Below are 12,795 nucleotides of genomic sequence, written 5' to 3' on the forward strand. Positions count from 1 at the left end.
GGAGCAGGAAGGTAGGTGGTAGCAATACATTGTGTTACTGCATTACAAAATTTTTTTGAATATTAGCAGGTCTTTTGTCAAATCCATGTAGACTGCTTATTGTAGATGTGCTGCTATTTTTGATAAACGAGAGGTTTTACACATGTCCAATGGCTGATTTTAAGTGGGACTAAGGACACATTTTACACATAGTGTATGTACACAGTGGTACACATAAATAAAAGTGATAACATCATTTCTGTTTCATTTGTGTTTATGCAATTTATATTTATGTATTAAAATGTATCAGCAAAATGCATCTTGTGCAGCAGATCTAATCAGGCACACCATCAATTAAGGTTCACTTTTTTATTATTTTAATAGGCTTCTTCACCTTTTAATACTGTATAAATCTATAAAGACCTGACCTACATGAGACCCTCTGTGAATTCTTTATGTGGACTGTATACTTGATCACCAATAGTAATTTTGTCTCTAAATTTTAGTAAACCGCCAGCATGAGTACGGACGCGGAGATGGCCATTTATGGCAAGGCTGCCATTTTCCTCCGTAAGCCTGAGAAGGAGAGAATCGAGGCTCAGAGCAAACCATTTGATGCCAAGTCTGCCTGCTATGTGGTTGATGATAAAGAGCTGTACGTCAAGGGAACAATCAAGAGCAAAGACGGTGGCAAAGTCACTGTTATTGTGAATGACACTAAGGAGGTACATTTTCAACATTTCAACTAGATGCTCTGTGCATAAATTTATGACATATTTAATTTATTTTCTGCTATATTTAATGGACCAAATTTATAGGAGAGAGTTGCAAAGGAGGATGATGTCCATCCAATGAATCCTCCAAAGTTTGACAAGATTGAGGACATGGCCATGATGACCCATCTCAATGAACCCTCTGTGCTGTATAACCTCAAAGAGCGTTATGCCGCATGGATGATCTATGTAAGTTCTGGAGCAAAGTAAAACAGTGTTTGAGTTAATTTTGTCTGTATTTTTGCAATCTGACCACTTTGCTCATTTCAGACCTACTCTGGGCTGTTCTGCGCTACTGTGAACCCCTACAAGTGGCTCCCAGTGTATGATGCAGAAGTGGTGGCTGCCTACAGAGGCAAGAAGCGTATGGAGGCCCCACCCCACATCTTCTCTGTCTCTGACAACGCCTATCAGTTCATGCTGACTGGTAAGACCTTACGGAAGTTAATTCTATAGATTTAATTAAATGTTGCTGTATATAAAATAAATATTTACCAGAAATTTTACACATTGCAATCAACAGATAGAGAAAACCAGTCTGTCCTGATTACGTAAGTATTTTCATTTCATTTACAGATGCAAGTATAAATCAGATATATGGCAAATATATATATAAAAAAAAATATATATGGAGATATATACAAAATAAAATATAAATATACTGTATACTTCTGTCTTCTGAAAAGTGTATATATTTTATCAATGTTTGTCTTCTCATCTTTAATAAACCAGTGGAGAATCTGGTGCTGGAAAGACTGTGAACACCAAACGTGTCATCCAGTACTTTGCCACAGTTGCAGTTCATGGTGATAAGAAGAAAGAGCAGGGTCCCGGCAAAATGCAGGTATGAGATACAAAACAAATATATTATTCTGAAAGATACTTCTGTGCTCCATCATGGTAACATGAAGTTCAAGCAGAAGCAGCGTGTGGAGCAGGCTGAGCCTGATGGCACAGAGGGTGAGACTAAATAATACCAATGTTTGTCATCACACGCAATGCTTTGATTTGAGAGATCATTGTTTCTATTTACCGTAAATAAAGAAAAGGGCGGTTTTAGTTTTCAAAACAAGAAAAGGAATGGATATTTTTTGTAACTTTTTAAATCGCAGAGGCTGACAAAATCGCCTACCTTCTGGGTTTGAACTCTGCTGATATGCTGAAGGCTTTGTGCTACCCCAGAGTCAAGGTCGGAAATGAGTTTGTGACCAAAGGCCAGACCGTGCCACAGGTATGTAGTAACATATTTCCAGCTTGTCCATGTATTTAACCTGAAAATCATTAGTTAGTCTGACTAATTATTGCAAAAAGACATTTTTACTAAAATATTCACTCTATTCTACTTACAGGTGTACAACTCTGTAGGGCTGTTCTGCGCTACTGTGAACCCCTACAAGTGGCTCCCAGTGTATGATGCAGAAGTGGTGGCTGCCTACAGAGGCAAGAAGCGTATGGAGGCCCCACCCCACATCTTCTCTGTCTCTGACAACGCCTATCAGTTCATGCTGACTGGTAAGACCTTACGGAAGTTAATTCTATAGATTTAATTAAATGTTGCTGTATATAAAATAAATATTTACCAGAAATTTTACACATTGCAATCAACAGATAGAGAAAACCAGTCTGTCCTGATTACGTAAGTATTTTCATTTCATTTACAGATGCAAGTATAAATCAGATATATGGCAAATATATATATAAAAAAAAATATATATGGAGATATATACAAAATAAAATATAAATATACTGTATACTTCTGTCTTCTGAAAAGTGTATATATTTTATCAATGTTTGTCTTCTCATCTTTAATAAACCAGTGGAGAATCTGGTGCTGGAAAGACTGTGAACACCAAACGTGTCATCCAGTACTTTGCCACAGTTGCAGTTCATGGTGACAAGAAGAAAGAGCAGACTGCCGGTAAAATGCAGGTATGAGACTATGTAAAATATATATGTATACTTAGATAATAATACTAATAGTAATAATACTAATACTAATACTAATACTACTAATAATAATAATAAAATACCCTTCAACCAATGCAGGGCTCTCTTGAGGATCAGATTATTGCTGCCAACCCTCTGCTTGAGGCTTATGGTAATGCCAAGACTGTGAGAAATGACAACTCCTCTCGTTTTGTAAGTTCACCACTTTTTATTTCAGTTTATTTTATCAGTTCGTTGGTTGTGTTGGATTTTCATATTCAAAGATTTCTATAAAACTCTTATCATTACTATTATTTATGTGTCAACTTATTGTTCAAAACAGGGTAAATTCATCAGAATTCACTTTGGCACATCAGGAAAACTGGCCAGTGCTGATATTGAGACATGTAGGTGGACATGATTTAATTTAATTTATCCATCCTGCACATTTGTCTGTCACGCTTCAGATGATTGTGACTCAAGTGCATTCTCTCAACAGATCTGCTGGAGAAGTCTAGAGTGACATTCCAGCTTCCAGATGAGAGAGGCTACCACATCTTCTACCAGATGATGACCAACCATAAGCCTGAGCTGATTGGTAGACGCACATATTTGATTCTATGTTTTGATGCCAGATAATATTGTAAATACTCGGACAATACCAGATAATACTCTTTCATAAATGCTCTGTGTATTTTACAGAAATGACGCTCATCACCACCAACCCCTACGACTTCCCCATGTGCAGTCAGGGTCAGATCACAGTGGCAAGCATTGATGATAAAGAGGAGCTGGTTGCTACTGATGTGAGTCAATGCTGTTTTTTTAAATAACAAATTCAATATAAATATGGCTGACCATAGAGCTTGTTCTTTTCTGAAATTTCCAGACTGCTATTGACATTCTGGGCTTCACTGCTGAGGAGAAGATGGGCATCTACAAGTTCACTGGAGCTGTGCTTCATCATGGTAACATGAAGTTCAAGCAGAAGCAGCGTGAGGAGCAGGCTGAGCCTGATGGCACAGAGGGTGAGAATAAATAGTACTAATGTGTGTGATTACATACAGTGCTTTGCTTGAGAGAATCAAAAGCACTGATTCTTCTATTTTCATGAAGGAAAAAATAGTTTTCAAGGCAAGAAATGTATGGATGTTTTGTACCCTTTCAAATTGCAGAGGCTGACAAAATCGCCTACCTTCTGGGTTTGAACTCTGCTGATATGCTGAAGGCTTTGTGCTACCCCAGAGTAAAAGTCGGAAATGAGTTTGTGACCAAAGGCCAGACTGTGCCACAGGTGTGTAGTAATATACGTAGTAACATATTTCCAGCATCTCTTTGTGTTCAGTCTGAAAATCATGATTAAATTTGACTAATTATAGCAAATCAGAAAGTTTTTAATAAAAATTCACTCTATTCTTGCAGGTGTACAACTCTGTTAGCGCCTTGTCCAAATCTATCTATGAGAGGATGTTCTTGTGGATGGTCATTCGTATCAACCAGATGTTGGACACAAAACAACAAAGAAATTTCTTCATTGGTGTGCTGGATATTGCTGGCTTTGAGATCTTTGATGTAAGAATAGTTTATGTTTATCTCTCTTTATGGCAAATATAGTCACATTCAGCCGTCAGTAAATGATCCTGTTTCTTCCTCCAGTTCAACAGCATGGAACAGCTGTGCATCAACTTCACTAACGAGAAACTGCAACAGTTTTTCAACCACCACATGTTTGTGCTGGAACAAGAGGAGTACAAGAAGGAGGGCATTGTTTGGGAGTTCATTGACTTTGGCATGGACTTGGCTGCTTGCATTGAGCTCATTGAGAAGGTTTTTACTGGTTTATGAACTTATTCATTTCCATTTTTTAATTTTCAGAAGTATACATTTTTAATAATAAACAACATTCTTTTATAAACAGCCCATGGGTATCTTCTCCATCCTTGAAGAGGAGTGCATGTTCCCCAAGGCTACAGACACTTCCTTCAAGAACAAGCTGTATGATCAGCATCTTGGCAAGTGCAATGCTTTCCAAAAACCAAAGCCTGTCAAAGGCAAGGCTGAGGCCCACTTCTCCCTGGTCCACTACGCTGGAACTGTGGACTACAACATTAATGGCTGGTTGGACAAGAACAAGGATCCACTGAACGAGTCTGTTCTGCAGCTGTACCAGAAGTCTTCTGTCAAACTGCTGGCTACTATCTACCCACCTGTTGTTGAGGGTAATTAGGAAAAAAAAAGTTACTAACACAATTATGGACATTAATTTAACCAACCTTGGATTCAGTTTTGCTCTTTTTTTCTTGTTTTTGCATTTATATGTGTTCATTTGTATCTTTATCTGAATAGAGACTGGTGGTGGCAAGAAGGGAGGCAAGAAGAAGGGTGGTTCCATGCAGACTGTGTCTTCACAGTTTAGAGTATGTCTTTGTTTGAGACCAAATGTGAATAATGATGCATCTGAAAGCAGTTACTGTACATACGCTTGCTTGACTCTAAGTCAGAGAAATTATATATCAACAAGTCAGACAATGTGACTAAGAAAGCTGTAACTTTTCATGATTAAACAGGAGAACTTGGGCAAGCTCATGACCAACTTGAGGAGCACTCACCCTCACTTCGTGCGTTGTCTAATTCCCAATGAGTCCAAGACTCCAGGTAAAGTTATAAAGGGCTTACAGATATTTTGACATTAACAATATTTTGAAAGTAATATTTATAGTAATGATAATGTCAATTTACCAAGCTCATAATCTAAACTGTTCTTTATAGGTCTCATGGAGAACCACCTGGTTATCCACCAGCTGAGGTGTAACGGTGTGCTGGAGGGCATCAGAATCTGCAGAAAGGGCTTCCCCAGCAGAATCCTCTATGGTGACTTCAAGCAGAGGTAAATGGGACCACATGAAAACACCAATTACTGTATGAGGCTTTTAATTAGAGGATATGAAGCATTTTGATTGATCTTCAACAGATACAAGGTACTGAATGTAAGTGTAATCCCAGAGGGACAGTTTATTGACAACAAGAAAGCTTCTGAGAAACTCCTGGGATCCATCGACGTTGATCACGACCAGTACAGATTTGGACACACAAAGGTTAATATTTTGCTTTACAGCATTTAAAACATTCAATGATCATGATCTATTTTTATGCTCATTCTGTTTAAATCAATATCGTTTGATTTGTTGTGAATTCAGGTGTTCTTCAAAGCTGGTCTTCTGGGTACTCTTGAGGAGATGCGTGATGAGAAACTGGCTGCTCTGGTCACAATGACTCAGGCTGTCTGCCGTGGTTACTTGATGAGGAGGGAGTTTGTGAAGATGATGGAGAGGAGGTGAGGAATGTCATGAATAAAGATAATATCAATAATACCTGTGTGAATGGTAAATAATGATGATTATAGCATTTAATAATTAATTATTCTAAGGGAGTCCATTTACACAATCCAATACAACATCCGCTCATTCATGAATGTCAAACACTGGCCATGGATGAAGGTTTACTACAAGATTAAGCCTCTGCTGAAGAGTGCTGAGACTGAGAAGGAGCTGGCAACCATGAAAGAGGACTTTGCAAAATGCAAAGAAGATCTTGCCAAGGCTGAAGCCAAAAAGAAGGAGCTTGAAGAGAAGATGGTGGCACTGCTACAAGAGAAAAATGATCTGCAGCTGCAAGTAGCATCTGTGAGTATACCTAATTGAATTAACTGATTTTTATCTCCATTAAAATGGAACAAAGTGGTTTCCAAAGAAATAGAAATCTATTTTCCTAACAGGAATCTGAGAATCTCTCAGATGCTGAGGAGAGGTGTGAGGGTCTGATCAAGAGCAAAATCCAGCTTGAAGCTAAACTCAAAGAGACAACTGAGAGACTGGAAGATGAGGAAGAAATCAATGCTGAACTGACAGCCAAGAAGAGGAAGCTGGAGGATGAGTGCTCTGAGCTGAAGAAAGACATTGATGACCTGGAGCTCACCTTGGCTAAAGTGGAAAAGGAGAAACATGCCACTGAGAACAAGGTTGGAGATTAAGTTGGTTTAAGATTAGATTTAATTTCTGTTTTATATGATGATGTAGACTATGTATTGTAAAAAAGAAACAAGCTCATTTGGAACAAAAAAATCACACAGGTCAAGAACTTGACTGAGGAAATGGCAGCTCAGGATGAGAGCATTGCCAAACTTACGAAGGAGAAGAAAGCTCTCCAAGAGGCACATCAGCAGACCTTGGATGATCTCCAGGCAGAGGAGGACAAAGTCAACACCCTGACCAAATCCAAGACAAAGCTTGAGCAGCAAGTTGATGATGTGAGTTATTAACTAAACATGTCATGAATTCATTAAATAACCTGTTTTTTTTACCCAGAAAATATTTTATATATCACTGTCCAATAGCTTGAGGGTTCCCTTGAACAAGAGAAGAAGCTCCGCATGGATCTTGAGAGAGCAAAGAGAAAGCTTGAAGGAGATCTGAAATTAGCCCAAGAGTCCATCATGGATCTAGAAAATGACAAACAGCAATCTGAGGAGAAAATTAAAAAGTAATTAAAGCATGTAATTAAAGCAAAAACTTTTTGTGAATCAGAAAGTTATTGTTTAAAAAATTACTCATTATTGAACACCCACAGGAAAGACTTTGAAACAAGCCAGCTGCTTAGCAAGATTGAAGATGAACAATCTCTGGGTGCTCAACTCCAGAAGAAGATCAAGGAGCTTCAGGTGTGAAATTGAGAGATTGAGAGATTTTGATCAAATCCAGATCACTAAAAATTCTGATTAACTACTTGCCACTGTAGGCTCGCATTGAGGAACTGGAGGAAGAGATTGAGGCTGAGCGTGCTGCTCGTGCCAAGGTTGAGAAGCAGAGAGCTGATCTCTCCAGGGAACTTGAGGAGATCAGTGAAAGGCTTGAGGAGGCTGGACGAGCCACTGCTGCTCAGATCGAAATGAATAAGAAGCGTGAAGCTGAATTCCAGAAGCTGCGTCGTGATCTTGAAGAGTCCACCCTCCAGCATGAAGCTACGGCTGCTGCCCTCCGTAAGAAGCAGGCAGACACTGTGGCTGAGCTGGGAGAGCAAATTGACAACCTCCAGCGTGTCAAGCAGAAGCTTGAGAAAGAGAAGAGTGAATACAAAATGGAGATTGATGATCTCTCCAGCAACATGGAGGCTGTTGCCAAAGCAAAGGTTGGTAAAAAAAATTTATGCCTAAAGAATATAGAACATGTCTTGAAGTTTTTCAAACATCTAATGACTTTTGCATTTTTAGGCCAATCTTGAGAAAATGTGCCGCACACTTGAGGACCAACTTAGTGAAATAAAGTCTAAGAATGATGAGAACCTTCGTCAGATAAATGACCTCAGTGCTCAAAGAGCAAGACTTCAAACTGAAAATGGTAACCAAAAGCAATCACGAAGAAATTAATAGTACTTCAATAGTAATTGAGAATGGTGTATTAACATTATTCAGCACTGAATATCTGGCAATGTAGTATTAGAGAAAGCATAAATTTAAATTTTGCTTTTATATAGTTTGTTTTGATATTAACTGTTGGAGACATTAACACAATCTGACAAAGTGAGTCTAAATTTACACAGGTGAATTTGGCCGTCAGCTGGAGGAGAAGGAGGCTCTGGTTTCTCAGCTCTCCAGAGGCAAACAAGCTTTCACTCAGCAAATTGAAGAGCTTAAGAGGCAGATTGAAGAGGAGGTTAAGGTAATATAGCATAGTCAAAACAAACACATAATTTTGACTACTAAGCAATAAAGCTAATATTATGTGACTTTCTCTCCTAGGCTAAGAACGCACTGGCCCATGCTGTGCAATCAGCCCGTCATGACTGTGACCTTCTCCGTGAGCAGTTTGAGGAAGAGCAGGAGGCAAAGGCTGAGCTGCAGCGGGGAATGTCAAAGGCCAACAGTGAAGTTGCTCAGTGGAGAACCAAATATGAAACTGATGCCATCCAGCGCACTGAGGAGCTTGAAGAGTCCAAGTATGAACATCACAAGAGCTGATTACTATGTGTTCATATGGGAAAAGGCTTTCAGGTAAACTGATGTTTACAAATTCATTGTAGGAAGAAGTTGGCTCAGCGTCTGCAAGAGGCAGAAGAACAAATTGAGGCTGTGAACTCCAAATGTGCCTCTCTGGAGAAGACCAAACAGAGACTCCAGGGTGAGGTGGAGGACCTCATGATTGATGTGGAGAGAGCCAATGCTTTGGCTGCCAACCTTGACAAGAAGCAGAGGAACTTTGACAAGGTAAAATAAATTAATCATTATATGATATTCTCTTCCTAAATCATTGCTAAAATGGGCTTTGTTGAAGATGTTATAAATAAACTTGACCTTGAAATATCTTCACCAAAGGTCCTGTCAGAATGGAAGCAGAAATATGAGGAAAGTCAGGCAGAGCTGGAAGGTGCCCAGAAAGAGGCTCGTTCACTCAGCACTGAGCTGTTCAAGATGAAGAACTCCTATGAGGAGACTCTGGACCAGCTGGAGACCCTCAAGAGAGAGAACAAGAATCTGCAGCGTAAGAATGACATTACTAAATTCATGATTTAAATCAGTGTTTTGCAGTGTTAAATCTGTAGGGATTCACAGTATATTTATGTTGATTAATATTTTCTAACTTGTAGAGGAGATTTCAGATCTGACAGAGCAGTTAGGTGAGACTGGTAAGAGCATCCATGAGCTGGAAAAGGCCAAGAAGGCAGTGGAGACTGAGAAGGCTGAGATTCAGATCGCCCTGGAGGAAACTGAAGTGAGTATCCTGAGTTTAATATGTCATTCTTGCTAGAAGCATTATACTGTGTTGTCAATGCATATTTTCAATCTGAAATGTAAATGTGGTTTTTATTTTTCATAGGGAACCCTGGAGCATGAGGAGTCCAAGATTCTCCGTGTCCAGCTTGAGCTTAACCAGGTCAAGGGTGAGATTGACAGGAAGCTTGCCGAGAAGGATGAGGAGATGGAGCAGATCAAGAGGAACAGCCAGAGAGTCACTGAATCCATGCAGAGCACTCTGGACTCTGAGGTCAGGAGCAGGAATGATGCCCTGAGAATCAAGAAGAAGATGGAGGGAGACCTTAATGAGATGGAGATTCAGCTGAGCCACGCCAATCGCCAGGCTTCTGAGGCCCAGAAACAGCTCAGGAACGTTCAGGGACAACTCAAGGTATATGACTTCTCTTTGGCTTTGGGGTGGATAAATATGTTTGTATAATCAAAACTATGGTAAGTGAAAGGCCAACAAAAAGCACATCAAAAGATTACTGTAATGCTATTGTTATGCTCAGGATGCCCAACTGCACCTTGACGATGCTCTGAGAGGACAGGAAGACATGAAGGAGCAGGTGGCAATGGTGGAACGCAGAAACACTCTCATGCAAGCTGAGATTGAGGAGCTGAGAGCTGCTCTGGAGCAGACAGAGAGAGGCCGCAAAGTGGCTGAACAAGAGCTGGTGGATGCCAGTGAGCGTGTTGGGCTGCTGCACTCTCAGGTAATGGCACATTGTTTTTATGATAAGATTAAGGAAATTGAGAGCCTCATTTGCAATGTTCGTACTGTTGCTTTCCATGTTGCAGAACACAAGTCTCCTGAACACCAAGAAGAAGCTAGAGGCTGACCTTGTTCAGATCCAGAGTGAAGTTGAAGACACTGTACAGGAAGCCAGAAATGCAGAGGAGAAGGCCAAGAAGGCCATCACTGATGTGAGAAAGAGTAGCTGCCTAATGATTCACAAAACACTTGTGTACTTAAAAATGTCAATCTAATATATATCTATATTACTGCAAAAGGCTGCAATGATGGCAGAGGAACTCAAGAAGGAGCAGGACACCAGTGCTCATCTTGAGAGGATGAAGAAGAATCTGGAGGTCACAGTGAAGGACCTGCAGCACCGTCTGGATGAGGCTGAGAATAAACATTTCTTATTATTAATTTGTGACAATAAAGTGATTTGATTTGATTTGATGAATGTTGAAAACACTGCTTCTTAATGCTTTCGTGGAAACCAAGAATGGCCCATTTCAATGTCAGAACAGCAAATTTCTTCAAAAGGCAACGAGTTTGCAAGCATGATATAAACACCAGAAATTAAACATTGTCATAGTCCAGTGCTCACTTATGCTTCAGTAACTCACATTTATTTAATTCAATCACATCTCAGCTGGATCATTGCAACTCTCTATATTATGGTGCTTCGAAGACTCAAATTTCCCGTTTACAAGTAGTTCAAAATGCAGCAGCTAGATTGCTGAAAGGAGCAGGACACCAGTGCTCATCTTGAGAGGATGAAGAAGAATCTGGAGGTCACAGTGAAGGACCTGCAGCACCGTCTGGATGAGGCTGAGAATCTGGCCATGAAGGGTGGAAAGAAACAACTCCAGAAGTTGGAGAGCAGAGTAAATATTTTTAAAGGATTTTTTTTATATAAAATATAATTTTAGGATAAAATCTTTTGAAGATGTTGCTTACACTTATTCCTAAAATTAAAGCACCATCTCAGGTTCCAAAAGTAGTAACCAGGCGATAACTACTCAGTTGTACACTTGTATGAAATTATTTATGTGCTATCAAAGGTTCGTGAGCTTGAGGTTGAAGTTGAAGCAGAACAGAGACGTGGAGCTGATGCTGTTAAGGGTGTCCGCAAATATGAGAGGAGAGTGAAAGAGCTGTCTTATCAGGTATGATCATACCTGACCATATCCATAGGTTTATCCATACAAATCTATGAAATATTTTTTTAATTGTTTGTAGACTGAGGAGGATAAGAAGAACATCAACAGACTTCAGGATCTGGTTGATAAGCTGCAGCTGAAGGTCAAAGCGTACAAGAGGCAGGCTGAGGAAGCGGTATGTTAAATAAATCTGAACATTATAATAGTATAATAATTAGTCATTTATTTACTGGAGCAGTATCACTGATGTTTCACAGCTTAGTTAACAAACATAATAAAAATTTTACTCTTCAGGAGGAACAAGCCAATGCTCATCTGTCCAAGTTGAGGAAGGTGCAGCATGAGCTGGAGGAGGCTGAGGAGCGTGCTGACATTTCTGAGTCTCAAGTCAACAAGCTCAGAGCCAAGAGCCGTGATGCTGGAAAGGTAAGTTGCATAATAGCAGAATCTTTACTCAGTAAAGAAAATGATTTCTTGCATTTACTGAGAAGAAACATACAGTTTTCAGCTTATGCTTGAAAAAATGTACTGAGTATTTACATGACTTCTGTATGTCATTGTTTTTTGTCTCAGGCCAAAGAAGAGTGAAACCCTTAAACCTGATGGAAGCCTCTACTGAAGTCATATAATACGATTGTTCAGTAGATTTGTATTTACATGTAATATTCCTTTTGAAATAAATATGCGCTCACTAGACATTTGTTTTGGAGTGATCTTTAGAGCAATTTTATTCTCAAATAAATTAATGAATTAATTTTTTTAAATGACATTATCACTTAAATACTGAAATAATCTAACATTTTAATACACACAATAGCTTTGTCAATAATTTAAAAAGCTTGTTCATAAAGGTGTCCTCATGCAAAAAAAAAAAGTTTATTAAAAGTAAATTAAACTTACTTAACTTTATTATCCTTAAAGGCAATTCTTCATGTACACAACACTACATACATATACATATACAGCAACACAACACACACGAAATAACACACATTTATAAGAAGTCATTTAAAAACATGATTGCAGCAGGCATAAAATAATTCTTAGATCTATTTGATTTGCACAAAGGGAGTTTAAATCTCCGGCCTAAGGGAAGCAGTTGAAATTCAGTACACAGTGGCTGGGCGACATCGGAAAAGATTAAATGGCCCTTCCTGGTCACCATATGTTCATAAATTTGGTCCCCACTATCTTTCTGCACATTTTAACTATACTGTTCAACTTCAATTCTTTACATTCATATTGCCATACCAACAAATATCGGAAAAACTTAAGACAAGTTTAATAAAACGGGTGTAAAAAATTTTCTTAAAAGAAACATCCATATGAAAAGTTGGAAGTTTCCTCAGAAAATACATTGAAGAGCTTTGCCTCTAATAATGTAAGTGTTTGCCTCTAATTTTTGTTTATCATCAAATACAGTCAATAAATATT

General features: G+C 38.9%; 1 protein-coding gene across 1 annotated transcript; it reads left to right on the plus strand.

Moving 5' to 3' along the window:
* Positions 1-497: 497 nt before the first annotated feature.
* On the plus strand, positions 498-11,990 carry LOC107723326 (myosin heavy chain, fast skeletal muscle-like). The gene is made up of 40 exons (XM_016531890.1): positions 498-704; positions 798-941; positions 1,023-1,179; positions 1,276-1,303; positions 1,485-1,596; positions 2,799-2,891; positions 3,022-3,085; positions 3,178-3,276; positions 3,381-3,484; positions 3,568-3,706; positions 3,854-3,972; positions 4,101-4,250; positions 4,335-4,505; positions 4,597-4,897; positions 5,025-5,095; positions 5,246-5,333; positions 5,448-5,565; positions 5,650-5,773; positions 5,876-6,012; positions 6,106-6,361; positions 6,454-6,696; positions 6,808-6,984; positions 7,072-7,217; positions 7,305-7,395; positions 7,473-7,862; positions 7,945-8,071; positions 8,274-8,392; positions 8,473-8,669; positions 8,754-8,937; positions 9,046-9,211; positions 9,318-9,442; positions 9,548-9,856; positions 9,978-10,181; positions 10,267-10,392; positions 10,480-10,557; positions 10,993-11,085; positions 11,263-11,367; positions 11,441-11,536; positions 11,656-11,818; positions 11,935-11,990. The coding sequence occupies exons 1-40, from the start codon at positions 498-500 to the stop codon at positions 11,988-11,990; spliced, it is 5,877 nt and encodes a 1,958-aa protein (XP_016387376.1).
* Positions 11,991-12,795: the final 805 nt, after the last annotated feature.

This window comes from Sinocyclocheilus rhinocerous, unplaced genomic scaffold (assembly GCF_001515625.1).
Source record: "Sinocyclocheilus rhinocerous isolate Xijiao unplaced genomic scaffold, SAMN03320098_v1.1 scaffold1476, whole genome shotgun sequence".
In the NCBI taxonomy this organism is placed as follows: domain Eukaryota; kingdom Metazoa; phylum Chordata; class Actinopteri; order Cypriniformes; family Cyprinidae; genus Sinocyclocheilus; species Sinocyclocheilus rhinocerous.

Excerpts from the sequence above, each read along its gene's own strand:
- LOC107723326 (XM_016531890.1), top strand. The coding sequence starts at position 498 with ATGAGTACGGACGCGGAGATGGCCATTTATGGCAAGGCTGCCATTTTC. Across the intron at positions 4,898-5,024 it reads CTACCCACCTGTTGTTGAGG|AGACTGGTGGTGGCAAGAAG; the intron begins GTAATTAGGAAA and ends TTATCTGAATAG. Across the intron at positions 6,697-6,807 it reads AACATGCCACTGAGAACAAG|GTCAAGAACTTGACTGAGGA; the intron begins GTTGGAGATTAA and ends AAAATCACACAG.